The sequence below is a fragment of the Dendrobium catenatum genome, unplaced genomic scaffold (genome assembly GCF_001605985.2).
Source record: "Dendrobium catenatum unplaced genomic scaffold, ASM160598v2 fragScaff_scaffold_650, whole genome shotgun sequence".
Classification (NCBI taxonomy): Eukaryota; Viridiplantae; Streptophyta; class Magnoliopsida; order Asparagales; family Orchidaceae; genus Dendrobium; species Dendrobium catenatum.
Window position 1 is genome coordinate 252,465 of NW_021319112.1, and position 16,643 is coordinate 269,107.

At 33.3% G+C, this 16,643-nt stretch overlaps 1 protein-coding gene across 1 annotated transcript; it reads right to left on the reverse strand.

Annotated features, from left to right (window-relative positions):
* Positions 1-1,720: 1,720 nt before the first annotated feature.
* Positions 1,721-8,263, reverse strand: LOC110109944. Its single transcript, XM_020841174.2, has 2 exons — positions 7,430-8,263; positions 1,721-2,212 (listed from the first exon to the last, which is right to left on the reverse strand). Exon 1 carries the CDS (start codon positions 8,188-8,190, stop codon positions 7,462-7,464), a length of 729 nt encoding a protein of 242 aa, XP_020696833.1. The 5' UTR covers positions 8,191-8,263; the 3' UTR covers positions 1,721-2,212; positions 7,430-7,461.
* Positions 8,264-16,643: the final 8,380 nt, after the last annotated feature.

Genomic DNA, 16,643 nt, shown 5'->3' on the forward strand with positions numbered 1-16,643 from the left:
TTATATATATATATATATTAAGTTTATTTATATTAAGAGCTCACATAGAGTTGTGGGCCTATGTGAAGATGCTTCATGACGATTTGGGGTAAATAAATATAAAAAATTAAATGTTTTAAATATAATTTAATTTGTTTATTTAAAAAAATATTTAATATTTAATCTTTAATACAATAAATTTATCTATTTAATTATTTAAAAATGTGGTAATTTAGCTGGCCATTTCGCCGGTTGAAATATCGTTTCTGTCCGGTTCAATCTCATTTGATGCAAAAGCAATTTTCAGAGTGGATCGAACCGACCTTGTGATCGGTTGATAGTTAATTTACGATCAAACCAGCCGGCCTACTTTGACTTTTAAAATCTTGGTTCTAAGCATACACTACACAAATAAGATACTATACAAAAAATGGACAGGCAAACAAAAAGAAGATAATCCTAAAGCAAAAAATAGTCTAATTGGAGATAAATATAGAGTTGAGCGTTGTGACACTCCAAACCCCGATGCTACGATGCTGCGAGTCAGCATGAATAATTTTCCTTGTCAATTTTAGTGTTTAACTTGAAGAATTGCATACCTTGGATAGTTTTATGCATGTTTCTTTGTTAGTTCTGAGTGGAAGAGTGAAGAGAGATAATGAGAAAATAAGAGAAATATATCTTATACAAATTCCCTCAATTTTCATAATGGATTTCTTAGTGTGATATGTTTCCATAATTTTTTCCCCGATTTCAATTTTCCACATTAAACCTTATTGTTCTATTTTTTTCGTCTACATTTTCTCTTTCTTATTTGTGTTTTGATGTATGATTTACTTCCCCAACAAGCCTTTCAACAGCTAAAACAAATTTAGAAGGAAATCAAGTAGTGGCAGAAAAATTCCACATAAATATTCTTAAAACTCATTTGGTTGTTTTATAGTATATTTCTGACCGTTCAAAACATGAACCAGTTGTTAAACCCTGTAGTAGCAGCTTAAGCTTTCAAAGCTTAAAATATGTGAACTTTCCAACTAAACTATGATTCCAGTCCGCTTCCTCAAGTCTTAACTGATAAATGGAGAGAAAATTGTAGAAATTTTGATTAATTCTACCCAAAATTCTTCCAAAAGGAAAGAATTGCAAGTTATAAGGCAACCAAATATGATACTGCTAGCCCTTAAAACACCTTTTCCTTGCCTAGTTTGACTTGCAGAAAACAGATGAACCCTTTGAATACTGAAGTACAATGAAACTTAGGTCCCTTGAACCAAATATTCAGCTAATTTCATCTGTTACAGCTTTCATTATTAAACCCTTCAAGAGGCCCTTTCATTTTAACTGTAAGGACATTCTATCCGAGCAGAAATAAGTTCTTTAGATGGAGCTGCAGAAAAAGATATGAGAATGCCAACTATAAACACAAAAGAAACAGAATCCTCGCTGGAATGCTGGGCATGACTAAAAGCAAAACTATCCATTGCCATGTTTTTCCTCTAATCAATAGAAGCCTGTAAGGATATGTCTTAGCTCTGTAATTATACTCTAATGAAACTTGCAGCTTAGCTTCGCATTTTTGGTCTATTGATACTGTCAGCTTTGTCTTTTAAGATGTCCTGCGAGCTGTAATTCTGCTATGATCTCTATGATGCAAACAAGATTTGATGACCATATGTCCCTCTTTCTAATGCAACTTTTCATAATAATTTTGCTTTATATTAGATGAAAAGGAGATGGATAGTTTCCACATCCAATTGATTTAGTGTTTCTTTCAAAAATTTGATATGCAAAGGCTACAAGGCAATGTAGACAAGTGTGAACCACAAACAAGTCCCATAATTTTCTAGTCAAAGAAAAGAGAATAGTTACACATCTCTTTTGAGCAATTATAACAGTAGTAGAGATGAAGCTCCACCACTTAGGCATTCTCCCATGAAGGCATGTTTTTTTCTGACATTAGGATGGGATGGAGGATGAACTTTTGGGTGTTTCTCAGTCTTTTACTCTACTCAGAACAAAGATAGCGGCCGCAACTAGTGAAGTGATCTTAAAGCAAAAGGTGACGCCTATATGTTAGATTCTGAAGTGACTATAGAAAACAACGACATGAGTAGAGAGGCAGTAGCTCCACTACTTAGGTGCCCTTCCATGCCTGTGAACTTCGCTTGTCAAGAAGATGTTGTGGACAAACTTTTGAAATTTTTCAGTCTTTTACTCCACTGAGAACCAACAGCTGCAAGAACAAGTGAAACGATCTTAACACACAGGAGAATGTAATTTTGAAGTAACTTCAGGAAAAGAACACACTCCAATTATATGATTTTTAACTAAGGAAGAACCTTAGCTAAGCATCTACAAGCCTTAAAAGAGTCATAAATGTTTTCACGACTTGCTTCTAGCAATACTTCAGCGATTATTGTAGTACCTGATTTTTCTTAATATGATAACACTATATTTATATCGGTTGCAGATAAATTGCAGTGCAAAGTTTTCTATATTCTATTAAAATGATGATAATCGGATAGATTCAAAGTTTGAATCCAACATATATATGATTGAAACACATACATTAGGACTTGATGTTTAGTACATAAGAATGTTACTTTGAATTGAGAGGAGCACTTGATTAAATCTTATAATATTTTGACAACAATAAGTGTAATTTTTATCATGTCCTTTCATATGGTTTAAATCATTCTTATTGAATAATGAAAACTATCAAATTTCTTATAATTAATTTAATGCAGATTGTTCATGAAGATTGACATCGAATATTCATCGTAATTTTGCAACAAAATTTTTTAATATTAGAGGGAAGACTAACTTTTGTGGAAGTCTAAATTTTGATATGCTTCATTCTGTGAAGATATTTATATTTTTATACTTACATTTTGGGTACAATTTATCTAAATTTAGATTTGATGTTTGTGTTGTAAATAATTTATTTAGATTTGATTACATAGTTTAATTTGTGCATGTCTATGCAAAATTGGATAATCTCATGTGTATGTTAGATAAATTATATATTAAGGCACCTAAGAGTCATATTATTTAAAGTATTTCATGAAATAAATATGATTAAAAAAGCTTAAATGCCAAGGCATTTCATGGGTGTCATATCATCATAGATATTCTATTTGATAAATGTGTTAAGAAAGTTCACCCATTATGGCAACTGATATGTCTATTGTTTTAAATTGTTTAAAATTATGGAATCTGATATGCAAAGCATCATGAGACTTATGCTTTATACGGGAGAAAAAAGTATATGTTTCAATTATTTAATTGCACACAATGAGACATTCCTTGATGCGCATATAATGAGGCGCATGCCTCTATTTCAAGTTTTACATAAAGAGGATGAAACTTCCTTGGTTACTAAATACTTACCCTCAAATGATGAATGATTTTTTAGCATGAAATTGGAGTTTCAATAATTACAAAAAGATCTTATGTTAACTTTTTTATGGAGGAAGCAAGAAGATAGCAAAAATCAATAAGAAAATAACTCAAAATGTTAGTATACAATTTTTTGAGAGAGGAATTATAAAAGGTCAGTATATCCATTGATTTATATAATATTTTGATTGGATATTATTGATTATGGAAGAAAAATATTAATGAGATTGAACATGAAGATTGAGAGGATGTTGAAGCAATAAGGACAAAGGAGACAAGCAATCAATCAACTATAATGATGATTCTAATAAATACCCACTAAGTAACAAAGTTTTAAATTTTGCAATCATATATCAAGGCATTTTCATTTCATAAGGCAAGGGGTCAGCCTCAAGACATTTTGTGGTATAAGCCTCATAATTAAACCATCAAATTAGCAAAAAATATGAAATAATAGGTCACATACTAACATCCAAATAAGAAGTTAAGGTCAATCATTAAAAGTCTAAGTACAAAGTAAAGCCATTAAGATTATATAAAGCTATAAGAAACACTAAAAAAATAGTCTCTCACACTCCAAGTTTAACATAAACAAGTAGTATAAGGCGATAATTTATGAATTCAAAATTTTCAACTACTCTCATCACTTACAAAGTCTTTATTAGAATATCAAAGCAGTTAATTGATTTCTCTCCTTTCTCATGCTCATGCTAAAAATATTAAAATGGATTTCCAACAATAAAAGGAGAGGCGTTGGATGAGAAGCAGTGGTAGTGCGACTATGATGGTGACACAGCAGGCTAGGACATGGACATGAGGGTCCTACAACTGCGATTTTGAGATCATGCGGATCTCAAATTTTGTTTGGTTTAGGTATAATAAATCGGTTTAATTTTATATATAAGTTTATAGATTAAATTTTTTAAATTATTTAAATATGAATTTTTGTGACTTAACCATTTTCAAAATTACGCTAAAATTACGTTGAGGTGTGCATTGAGACGCATCTCACTCCTAATTAGGCGTAAGCCTCTGGTGACAAGCGTAAGGTGTACGCCTCATTAACCTTTTTCTAAATTGCATTGAAATGAGCCTTTAATTGGGTAATTTTAAGCCATGCTAAGTGATAAGAGTGGCAGAGGCTTTTAAATTCAGAGTCTTAAGTCATCACTAGTTTATTTTAAAACATATTTAATTGTTTATATTTTAGTTTATTTTAAAACATATTTAATTGTTTATATTTTACTCGTTTATCTTAGGTGTCTTGCTTATTATGCATGTATGATTTTTATTATGTTATTTCGACACTTCTAGATTACTATTAAAAGTTATATTGGATGAAAACTAAGGTCAAATTTTTATGATGTGAATTATTATCGAGTCCTAAGGAGAATCACAGTCTAATGTTTTAATTTTTATATTTTTAATTAGTTTAATGATTTAGTTTTAAGGCTTAAGCAACTCCACGCAAAAATAAATAGCCTAAATTTCCGGTTGTGAATTTTAAAAAGCTTAGCTAGGTGTGATACTTATCTATCTTTCGGCACAATAATATGCTAGGAAAGCAAGTATGTTGGGTTACCTAATGATGGTAACATTATAAAAGCTATTCCATCAAATTTATGAGAAAAAAAACTTCATTTGTCGAGAACTTAATGATGGCCCTAACCTTATCTCAGCAACAATTTAAATGAAGCCCTTGTCAAGCATCAATAGATTGTTCCTTAGAATACATCTCTTACTGCACTTTAAAATGTCCCAATAATTGGTATTTTTATATATTAATATGGTACCTCGAGCATGATTGGGGGAGCTCCTTCACATAATCGTGAATTGAGTCATATGTGCTTCAACCCATATCTGTTAATGGCGAATGGCGCACCATGGCGCAAAGGTCCCTTTGGAGCCATGGCGCATTTTTAGAACATGGCGCAAACTAAATAAAAATTATAAAATAATAAACATAAATATGAAATATCATTAAAAATGAAAGACAAGCTATCATAATAATGAAAAACAATCATGTGCATGGCGGTACCGACCGTGTACATAGAGGTACCGAGCGTGTACCTAGAGGTACCGAGTATATACCGAGCAGTACCGAGCATGTACATAGCGATACCGAGCGGTACCGAACATGTACATAGCAATACCGAGCATGTACTTAGCAGTACCGAGCATGTACCAAGCGGTACCGAGCATGTACATAGTAATATCGAGCGGTACCGAGCATGTACATAGTAATATCGAGCGGTACTGAGCATGTACATAGCAATATCGAGTGTTATCGAGCATGTACATATCAGTACCGAGCATGTACTTAGCGGTACCGAGCATGTACCTAGCGGTACCGAGCATGTACATAGCAATACTGAGTGGTATCGATCACTCGGTATTGGCAGAAGCACTACTCTGCGGGACGATTCGGCGGAAGCAACAATTTGACGGGCAATTTTGTGCCGTGCGCCATGCGCCATGGCTCACATGTGGTGCAAATAGCGCGCGCTATTTTAAACACATGCGCCTCGCCATGAACATGGCGCCTTAGGTGCGCCGCGCCGTGCCGTGTGCCATGGCGCGTGCTATTTTGCGCCATTGACAAGTATGCTTCAACCCAAGCATTTTTTTTTCTTTTTTTTGGAAGGAAGCATGTTCAATTTTTCAAGCTTTGATGAATCTATTGGAAAATTTTCCATTCACTCCAATGGGAGAGCCAACTTGAAATGTTGGCTTTGACAACATTGAAACATCAAAATGCAAACTTGAATCTAACTAGTTGAGATGAACTTGAGTGAAAGAAGTCAATTGCTTCATTCTACGTAGACAACCAAAAAATTGGCCTATTGTGCCAACCGCAGATACAAGTTGAGAAAAATTTTAGGTCTACATTCCATATTAATTATTTTGAATATGTTTCTAAAGTGGGACAAAGTCTAAGCTAGCATCACATTAATGGTTAAGATTTTCAGAATTTCAATTTTCAGAGGAATTTTGTCCCGTCCCCTCTTACTATAAAAAGATCACCTCATTTTCTATTTCATGATAATTCAAAAATCCATTGGAGAATCCTTTAATAAATTCTTCTTTGGTTGCAAATGGATTTATTGATCATGGCAAACTAAGGGTCATTGTTGCAATAATGGATTTTGTGTTGTAATGTTGTTCATGCACATTTCTCTCACCTTGGGTGCATTCTTCATAGAGCAGTCTAGCACTTCTCAACAAATAAAATTCGGATCATAAAATTAATCTTGAACTTAGGAAGAGGTTTTTTCAGAATGAGCTGGAGAAAACAAGGATGAGTCAAGGATTTCACTTCACCAACAAAACATAAGTATTAGTTATGTTGTCTTGATAAGCCTTGCAAAATGAAGTAAATTAGAGAGATTAATAGGTTTCAACTGACTAAATAATATAGAGTTATTAAGAAAATTCAAAGAAGGGATTTGTCCCTGGATATAAGTACATTAAGAAGCTGAACCACAATAAATGTCACAACCTTTCGGTTTTATTTTCTCTCTCGTTATTGCTAGCTTTAAGAAAAAAAATACTATAGTAATTTTTATATACATACGTTCAACATGCATACACTCACACACTCTTCTTCTGGACAAATTTTATCAAATTTAAATTCTTAGGATTTTTGGAGTTATCACTCTAACCAAAAGGATATATTGATAGAAAGGTTGCACTCAAGACCTTTACTTCCATTTTCGGAGTCTCTGCCTGTAAATTCTGCTTTGGACATAAGGAACTCTGCAATAACCTTATACCCACATATGTCAAGGCTATCAAATACCAAAAAACAGACCCAGAAAAGGCCAGTGATCTCACTGAGCGCACAGAAGATTTCATGTCTTTTAGCTATAAAAACAGACCCTTTAATAGTTCATTAGCATACATTTTTGTGAATTATATTGGTCAAAACAGTTATTGTTAAAATCATAGAGTTAAAGCCTCACATTTATTTGCAGACTATCCAAGTAAAAATAAAACCAATCAGTTGTTTTTAAACATGCACCAATAGCTTGATGTTAAAAAAAAGCCTGACCTCTAAACAGGAAGAGGAAATGTTTCCATCCTTTATCGCAATTTCTCCTTCCCAACAGACTTCTTTGCAGCCTCCTTGACCTTCTCAATATACCCTTCTATAGGCGGAGTCAGGGTAGCCATGAATCGATTTGCCGGAAAAGGCGTGAAGTCCGGCACTAGCGCCGCTGCCTGCAGCTTTTCTGGCAGTGCAGCTATGGCCTCCTTCTTGAGCCTTAAAAGTGTGGTTTCCGCCGCCTGACGAGCACGGTGCTTCCGCATCAGCACGCGGCTGTACTCCTTGGCCAGCCTTCTCCCGTCCTCGACTGTGAGCTTGTACTCGGGGATCTTATCGGCGTCAACTAGGCCCAGCGAGATGTAATCAAGTCCTGGCGTGCCCATAAGGAAGGGCTCATCGTGGGATGGAGAGGCTGCCTTTTGCTTGGCCTGGTCAATCTCGCGTTGGCGTTGCTTGCTGATGAGACCTAGCTTCTCGCGCTCGGCCTCGCGTTGGAGATCCTTAGCGGAAAGGTAGCGAAGAGGAGTGAGGGCATTGAGACAGGACTCGGCCATGCGGGTAAGTTCGCTCTCCGCATTCCTGCCGCGGCCACCGCCACCACCGCTTCCAGCGGGCTTCTTCTTAGGGATAATTGAGCGCTTGAGGGGCTGCCCAGCTTTATCTTTGCCCTTGCCCTTGCCCTTACCTTTGGCGGTGCCGCTGACGGGGAAGCGCTGTATTAGCGAGTGGGTGGATGGGACGAGAGTTCTCAGGTTGCGGAACATCGTGGAGTAGAACGGCAGCTTGGGCTGAACTCGCTTGGGCTAGGGCAATTTGGAGATGTATCCGATCCGGGATAGCAAGGGAATAGCTCCTAAGGGCATCTTCAACCGAACGCTAAACGAGTGTATGGAGTCGTTTCGTCGCTCCAACCGAACGTCAAAATTTTGGCGTCGCACTATTCACTCACGTCATTTTTTGCTCTCAACCGGAAAAACGCGCGAAAGGGAGAGCGATCGTTACCTTCTCAAAAACACCTAAAATGACGTTCGATTGGAGCATCACCGCGCCATTTTGGAGTTTTGTGTTACTTTGCCGTGAAAAATGAAGTTTTCGGTTGCATTTTTCACAAAGTGCCGTGATTCATCTCCGGTGGAACCTCATTTTGCCCCAAATCATCACTCGTTTCTTTCGCGTCTTTCTCATACTAGTTCGGTAGAGAGAAAGAAATGGCGTAAGTGAATAGTGCGACGTCAATATTGACGTTGCACTGTTCAACTGGGATCAAATGGCGAAAGAAATGACGTTCGGTTGCGACGTTTGAGGGCCTCCATTCGGCTATTTGCCAAACGGTTGGAGATGGTCTAAGGCTCACACGTGCACAAATAGGATATGTTGCCTAAACTATGTGGCATAAACCCAATTAATCACATCATAGACAATTATGTTGTTTCAGTCCTCATACAAAATCAAGAACTTGATTTCTCTTATCTCTATTATTTCTGCTGGAGAAATTGAATTTAAATGGTTGGGATATGAGAATGTCTCCCTCAAGTTTTTCATCCCTATCTAAATGCTACCCCTCTTTATTGATATAAATTTATCTCACACAAAGATTATGTTTTGCAATACGGCTCAAAAATCAATGATGCCCTTATCTCTAGAGGTATTATAGTGGATTGGACTTGTTCGTGCTCATCTTAATATGAAACTAACAACCACCTTTTCTTTGAATGTGATTTCACCTTTGGTGTCTCATGTGAAATTATTCCAGCAACTATCAATTTTGAGGCCTAATTCTCTATAGATATTTCATTTCTTTGAGAGCTCACAATCTTACTCGTCCACTGTCAAAAGGCTCTATTACTTTCTATATGTTGTTGTATTAATTTCCCCTAGCATGAAAGGAATCATAGAAAATTTGGAAACTATATCATGAGCAGATCCTCTATTTTGTTTCGTATTAGGAAAGCTATTAAGTGGAAAATTTTAAATTGGAAGAATTTCCCCCATGATTTTGGGATGATTCAATGATTTGGTTGATGTTGGAATCTTGCATGATCTAGCTGTTGGGTATTGATCTGACTTAATAAATATAATATGGAATCTATATGATTTGGGTCTTTCTTGGCAAAAGATGAAAACTTGTGTGCATATAATATAAATAGTTAGCTTGATATGGAGTGATTTTATTTTTTCTTTATTGACTGAATTAATAAGTATATGATTTAATTTCTCTCACAACAAGAGGACAAAATTTGGCCAAAAAGTTGTATGACAATTGTGTTAAACTAGATATGTTGAAGCTCAATAAATTAACCACCATATCTTTGGATATATGTTCCACTTCAACAACAACAACAACAACTCATAGAGAGAATCGTTGCCTTAGATGATTTGGTCACATAAAACAATAGCATTCCAATTACTTGGTTAGAAGAGTAGAGGTATTATATTAGGCCTATGTTAAGAAAGGTAAAGGTAGACCTAAAAAGACTTGGTTAGAAAACATTTAAAATGACATTTCCTTATTAGATTTAATGATAATTTAACTCTTAACATAACATAGTGGAGAAAAAGAATTCATGTAGCCGACCCCACGTAGTGGGATAAAGGCTTCATGTTGTTGTTCTATCTTCCACCTATCACGAAAAAATTCTTTTATCTCAAAAATTTTCTAGACATCCAAATAATTTAGTCAGCTCCACATTCATCATTCATCTCTCCTCATTTGAAAAATAATACTTCAAATTTGCCTTTCTCATTCTAAATCTTTCTCAAACAAAGCACATTGAGGATTCCTTTAAAGTTGTTCTTTATTAAATATGTTCCATGAATATAAAGAAAATGAAAGTGATTATTATTTTACAAAATAAGAAAATATTATAAATTATGCATTAAAATTTACCTTGGATTTAAGGAATGAGCAAAGCGATGTAGACTTGTGTTATTTTTCCTCCACATATCCTCCAAAAGGGTACGAACAAAATAAAAAAAAAAAACTTGAAACTTCATCATTTAATTTTATGTCATGTCTATATGTTACTTATTTCACATTTGATGTCATTGAATCTCACTTCTCATAAGTGTAAGCAAGACTTATCATAAACATGATCTTGAAAAGTTGGAATATAATCAATCTTATCACATCATAAATCATTAAGTTTTTTTTTTTTCTTTCACATGTCTAACCTCTCCAATATCATCCTAATGATAACAATATCATTTCTCACTAATCACTATCAATTGAATATACTTTTAATTTGTTTGAATCATCTTAATATCACATTAATTGATGTAAAATGAGTTCCAATCAAAACTAACATTTTCAAAATTGAGAAATAATTAAAGATAGAAAGTCTCATATAATGATTCATAATAATATTTCTGATAAAAAATGTATTTGTAGAAACTACTATAATCCAATAATTCTTATTATAAGTGATTTTATTTATCTCAGTATTTTTAGCTATATAAATAATTTTTAAAGCAAGATTGAGGGTATGCATAATACATTTGTCCAAAAGATGTAATGATATATTTGCTCAACAAGAAAGCATGCTACCTTACAAACAGGAGCAATATTAGTAACAAATTGAATAACATTTGAAGGACCAACCATCATTATCACTTCTTTAATCAAATTAGAAATGAAAATTTTATCTTTATGTTATTATGTATAATTTATAATTTTAATGAATATTGGATATTTTTCTTATATGATCATAAAATTGATAAATGGTCTTCTTTAAGGGTCAATCTAGCCATCACACACCAAACTCACCCATTTCTCCTTCCATGTTTGTTTTATAAATTCAAGTAACTTCTCAATATTGAACTTTTTTCCTTGCAATGACTTTGATATAATGGCATTGTACCCTAATGGCATAGTATCTGCAGGATTATTATTACAAGAAAAAGTAAATGCATTTTTTCCAGTAAAGATTTCTTGTAAGGTTGAGAAGAAAGATAAATTCAAGTAACTTCTCAATATTACCCTAAACCTTAATATTAGGTTCCATTGAATCTTCACCACTTTCAAATCCACCACCGCTAGAGATTATCATCTTTTTATAGCAAAATTCATAATTAGTATACAATATATAATTTAAATAGATATACCAAAACTTGTTTAAATATTATTATTTCATTATTAAAATCAAACAAAATTTTGGCAAAAACTAACCCTTGGCTTATTTTTCATGGGAATATGGTGACCTATCATGTGGAGAAAAACACATGGAATCCAAAAAATAATGATTGGAAATTAGACCTAAAATTTCTTTCATTCCATTTTCCTTTCCTCTCATTATCTTTTCTCAACTATAGAAAATCTTCTACTACTTTTCAAGCTCCTTAAATAATTGCCACATAAAAATGTATACATTATGAAGCTCATAGGTCATATGAGAGAGAATGGAGGGGGGAGAAATGTCTCTTACACTAGTTTGAATATGAGACCAATAAAAAGAAGACCCTTATATGGGGTTTAAATGATAATAACCAACATCAAGCGGAAATATACAATGAAAGAAAACTAGGATTTAATGTTTAGTTATAGTTGGTCACATGTCTTATTTACTATAGAAAAAACATTGAAGAGGAGAACATGTACTAATAACACTAAAATCATGAGGCTAGCAAGGTTAAATATGATTAAGCTATAACAATATTTGATGCTAACCATTATTCACTAAACATTATATTACTTTTGTATGTTTTGAGTGTTAGAAATTAAGTATTCCTCAATAATCGATACTCACGGAAGAATCATAGATGCATTGCAAACTATGAGAGAAAGAGGTCCTAATTTTGAAACTATAGTTATGAGCTTTAGCATCAAGAGGGCAACCAGCAACAGGCACATTTTTGTGGGTGTGGGTACACATCATCTATGTCGAATGTAGTGAAACCCTAGTTGTTAGCCATGAGAGAGAAAGAAAAAAAATGTTTAAGGGATGATCAAGTGAGTGTAAACTATGAAGAGGAAAATAAGAAATTTAGATTTTATTATTTCAATGTAAAAAAAATGAAATACTAGAATATTTAAAAATGGTATTATTTATAAAATACTTAGGACACACATATTTGATTTTTTATATTATTTTAATCAAAAATATTTTCCCTTATTCAACATGTTTTTGAGGCATGTCAAATGCTTCTTTATATTAGGCACATGTCGAATACCCCATACATAAATAAGGAGAAGTGTCAGTGCATCATATGAAGCCAATTTCCATCCTTGAGGCTGACAAAGCTAATTTCTAGCCATTTCAATCAAATGGACTAATTGTGATGATGCCTCATAGTTTACCAAATTGCCTTGAACTCAGCCTAATTGATTTGGGGTGTACAATTTATTTATTATATTATTTTGGAGCACTCTATGTGTAGCTTCTAGTGTTACAGTGCATTGATTTGGTCTAAACTTAATCTGGTAAGTCGATCCAATGCATTTTAATTTACTACACTTCCATTCTATATGTGTCTATAAATCTTCCATATATGTGTGAAGGCATGAATTTGGTTCTAGAGTGTATCTCACGAGTAATTATTACATCCGAACAAAAAACAGGAAATCCGGACGTATACCGAGCAATACCGAGTGCTCAATACCAAGTTTCAGGTGATGTGGCGTGTGATTATTGGTCTCTGTACACGTTAGGTGACCTGACGTAATAATTTCTTATATCTTACAGATCTGTTTGTGAAAATTTTGAATTTGAGAAATTTTCCCACTCTGTCATTTTGGTTATTTATTAAGACGCTACAACGATGAGTGACTGAGCACTATAGTGTTAGTTTTTATTTGGGCTATTATGACATTGGTTCTTGGTGTCATGGCATCATGTTCTTTGTTTGGCTAGAATTCTAAGGGAAGCACTGCAACTTTGGGCCTTTGAGCATCATAGTGCTGACATGAATTTTTTTATAAATATCAAATTTCACTTAATTTGATATTCACTTGAACTAGAAAGCAATATGCAATGCAATGATCTTAGCTTTTAATGATTTATATAATACATTATATACTAAGGAGGGAGAAAGAGATATATATAAGTTAGCCAAACAAAGAGATAGGAGTAGTAAGGATTTAGTTCAAGTGAAGTATATTAAGGATGAAGATCAAAAAAATTCTTTTCTTAGAAGATGATATTCAACACAGGTGGATGAGATATTTTACTAAACTTTTAATGAAGAATGTGAAAATACGATTGAATTTACTGACCTTAGCGTCCTAAATATATATATATATATATATATATATATAAATTTGGATTTATGCCGGGTAGGTCGACTATGGAAGTCATACATTTATTCAGAGGTTTGATGGAAAAATATAGAGGAAATAAGGAGGATCTACATATGATATTTATTGATTTAGAAAAAGCATATGAAAAAGTTCCAAGAGAACTGCTATGAGAGTTCTTGAAAAGAAAGGAGTCAATAATTCTTATATTCAAATCATTAAAGATATGTATGCATGAGCTATTACTTGTGTTCAAACACAAGGTGGTTTGACCAAGTATTTTCCTATTTCTGTTGGATTACATCAAGGATTAGCCTTAAGTCATATCTTTTTGCTTTACTCATGGATGTTCTCACTATAAATTTTGTAAGAGGATGTACTTTGGTGTATGCTTTTGTTGATGATATTCTTTCTTGTTGTTAAGACTAGAGAGAGTTGAAGGTAAACTTGAATTATGGAGGTCAACCTTAGAGTCTAAAGGTTTTCGCTTGAGTAGATCTAAAATTGAATATATGTAGTTTACTTTTAGTAGTAATACACCTATTGTGGGGATTGTGACTTTGGGCAATCAAGTCATTAATAAGAGTACACATTTTAGATATCTTGGATCTATTGTTTAGAGTGATGGTGAAATAGATGGGGATATTATCAGTTGAATTCAAGTTGGATGGTTGAAGTGGAGGAATGCATCGGGCTTGTTGTCTCATAGAAAAGTCCCCCTCAAACTTAAGGGAAAATTATATAAGATATTGGTGAGACTTGCAATGCTTTATGGTGTCGAATGTTGACCATTAAAAGAGAAGTATAATGCTAAGTTAAGTGTTGCAGAGATGAGGATGCTCAAGTGTATGAGTGGCTTTACCCTTAGAGATATGATACAAAATGAGCATATACGTGAAAAGGTTGGAGAAGATAATATTAGAGAGAGTGGCATTAGATTGTTTGGTCACATAAAACGGCGGCCTTCTGATGACTCGGTTAGGAAAGTAGAGGTCTTAGATTTGGCTTATGTTAAGAAAGTTAGAGGTAGACCAAAAAATACATGGTTAGGAAATATTATAAATGATATTTCTTTATTAGATTTAAATGAGAATTTGACTTTTAACATGACACAATGGAGAAAAAGGATTCATGTAGCCGACCCCACATAGTGGGACAGGCTTGATGTTATTGTTGTATCAAATTTCACTTATTTCCAAACTCATTTTATTTTCCCTCAAATTGGTAGTTAACTATAGAGAGAGGAGGAAATATAGAGAGAGAAAATTTATTCTTGGCAGATTTAGGTTGATTTCGTTCATTAAGACAATTCGAGAAATTATTTGGACTGAGGTAGGTTACTTTTTTTCTATCTCAATTTTTAATAATTCAAAATTTTTGGGAATTCCTGACATTTTAATTTAAAATTTGGATGCAAAATCAGGTATAGGTGATCATAGAAATAATTTTCACAATGTAAAATTTGGTATGTCATAGTTGGAAATACTTTGCCAGATCCCAAGTCCTAGATGAGAAAAGTGGAGGGTTGCATTAGGTAGTCGACAGCCAGCATAAAACTTGTTGAACAATAATGACATGAATCCTTTAAGAAATTGTATAGTTGGAAATACTTTGTATATTCTAATATTTTCTTTATAGAATTTTACAAGATAGTTTTGGAAATACGTCATTTTAATGATCTCAAAAAATATTCTCACACCTACAATTAGTGTTGTAATATAATATAAACTTCAAAATATAGTTATTAATAAAGTGTGTTAATTTGGTAAATTTGTTAAAAAAATTACATATGTATGTGGATTTCCCCGAACTTTCTATATGTTTGATTGTTAGTAGGACATTCAATGAAACCCTATGATAATTTTGTCATTATGTACTATACATGAAAATACATTTATTTCTATGATTGCATATTTCAAATGTGTGATCCTAGAGGAATTTTGGTGATTTGTGGAGGTTCTAACATGCTATCTATTGAGAATTTTAAGGGCTTGAAATCTCTGAATATCTACGGTGCTATATATTGGGAGTTATAAGTGCATGTTATTTGATATATTAGCACAAGGAGTCATAAGGGCATGGATTTTAAATTTTGATATCTATTGGGAGTTGTAAGGGCCTGACGGAAATTATGTCAATTCTAAGGGAGGTGGTGGTGTGTTTACTGTTCTACTACTTTATTATTCTTGTTATCTTGTTTATAAGTAATGGAACATAGTTATTGTTTACTACTATATAGATACTTGTTTATTCTCAGTAGTCTATTTATAATTATGCACGGATAAACATACTTTATTGTTTCTACTTAATTATCAATATTTATTATCATCAAAGACTTAGATAGGTTGAATGTAGCATGTTGATCTATGGTTACTCATGCATTCTTTACGTATTTATTTTAGGTTAGGATAAGGTGATTGGGTAGGCTAAGTAGAGAAAAATTGCAGGTTATGAGATTTGAGTCCATAGAAGTATGCTAGAAGAATTTTGATAGTAGTGGCTTTCGTTGATCTATTCTACATTGTATATGCCATGAAGTGTTTATATATAATTGATGTGATTGTAAACATTTCTGAGAGGAATGAAATGGATGTTGATGATGAGAATTTATATGTTGTAATTGAAGTTTTAGTGGCTATGTAGTCTACAAATTATTTAAAATTTCCATAATTCTTTCCAATTAGATCTTGAGATTTCTACTTTGCTATAGTCTGACGCGATATGATATGTTCTATCTGTATGTTATATCGAGTCAGGCTATGACATTATGATTAGTAGTTATTGTTAAGATAGTTGCTATTTGAATGCTTTACATTTTTGCAACTTATATAGTTTTGATGATTCCAAACATTATTGTTCAAATGTGTAGTTATCTCCTAACAATTTTAGAAGATTTGTATTTGCTCTTGTGTGTACTAACATTTCAGGAAAAATGAACTCCAGACTACGAAGACTTCAAATCAAATTCAGAATGAGATACTTTGTGAA

Bases quoted from the DNA above. Each gene is read 5' to 3' on its own strand.
- LOC110109944 (XM_020841174.2), bottom strand. From the start codon at position 8,190: ATGTTCCGCAACCTGAGAACTCTCGTCCCATCCACCCACTCGCTAATA.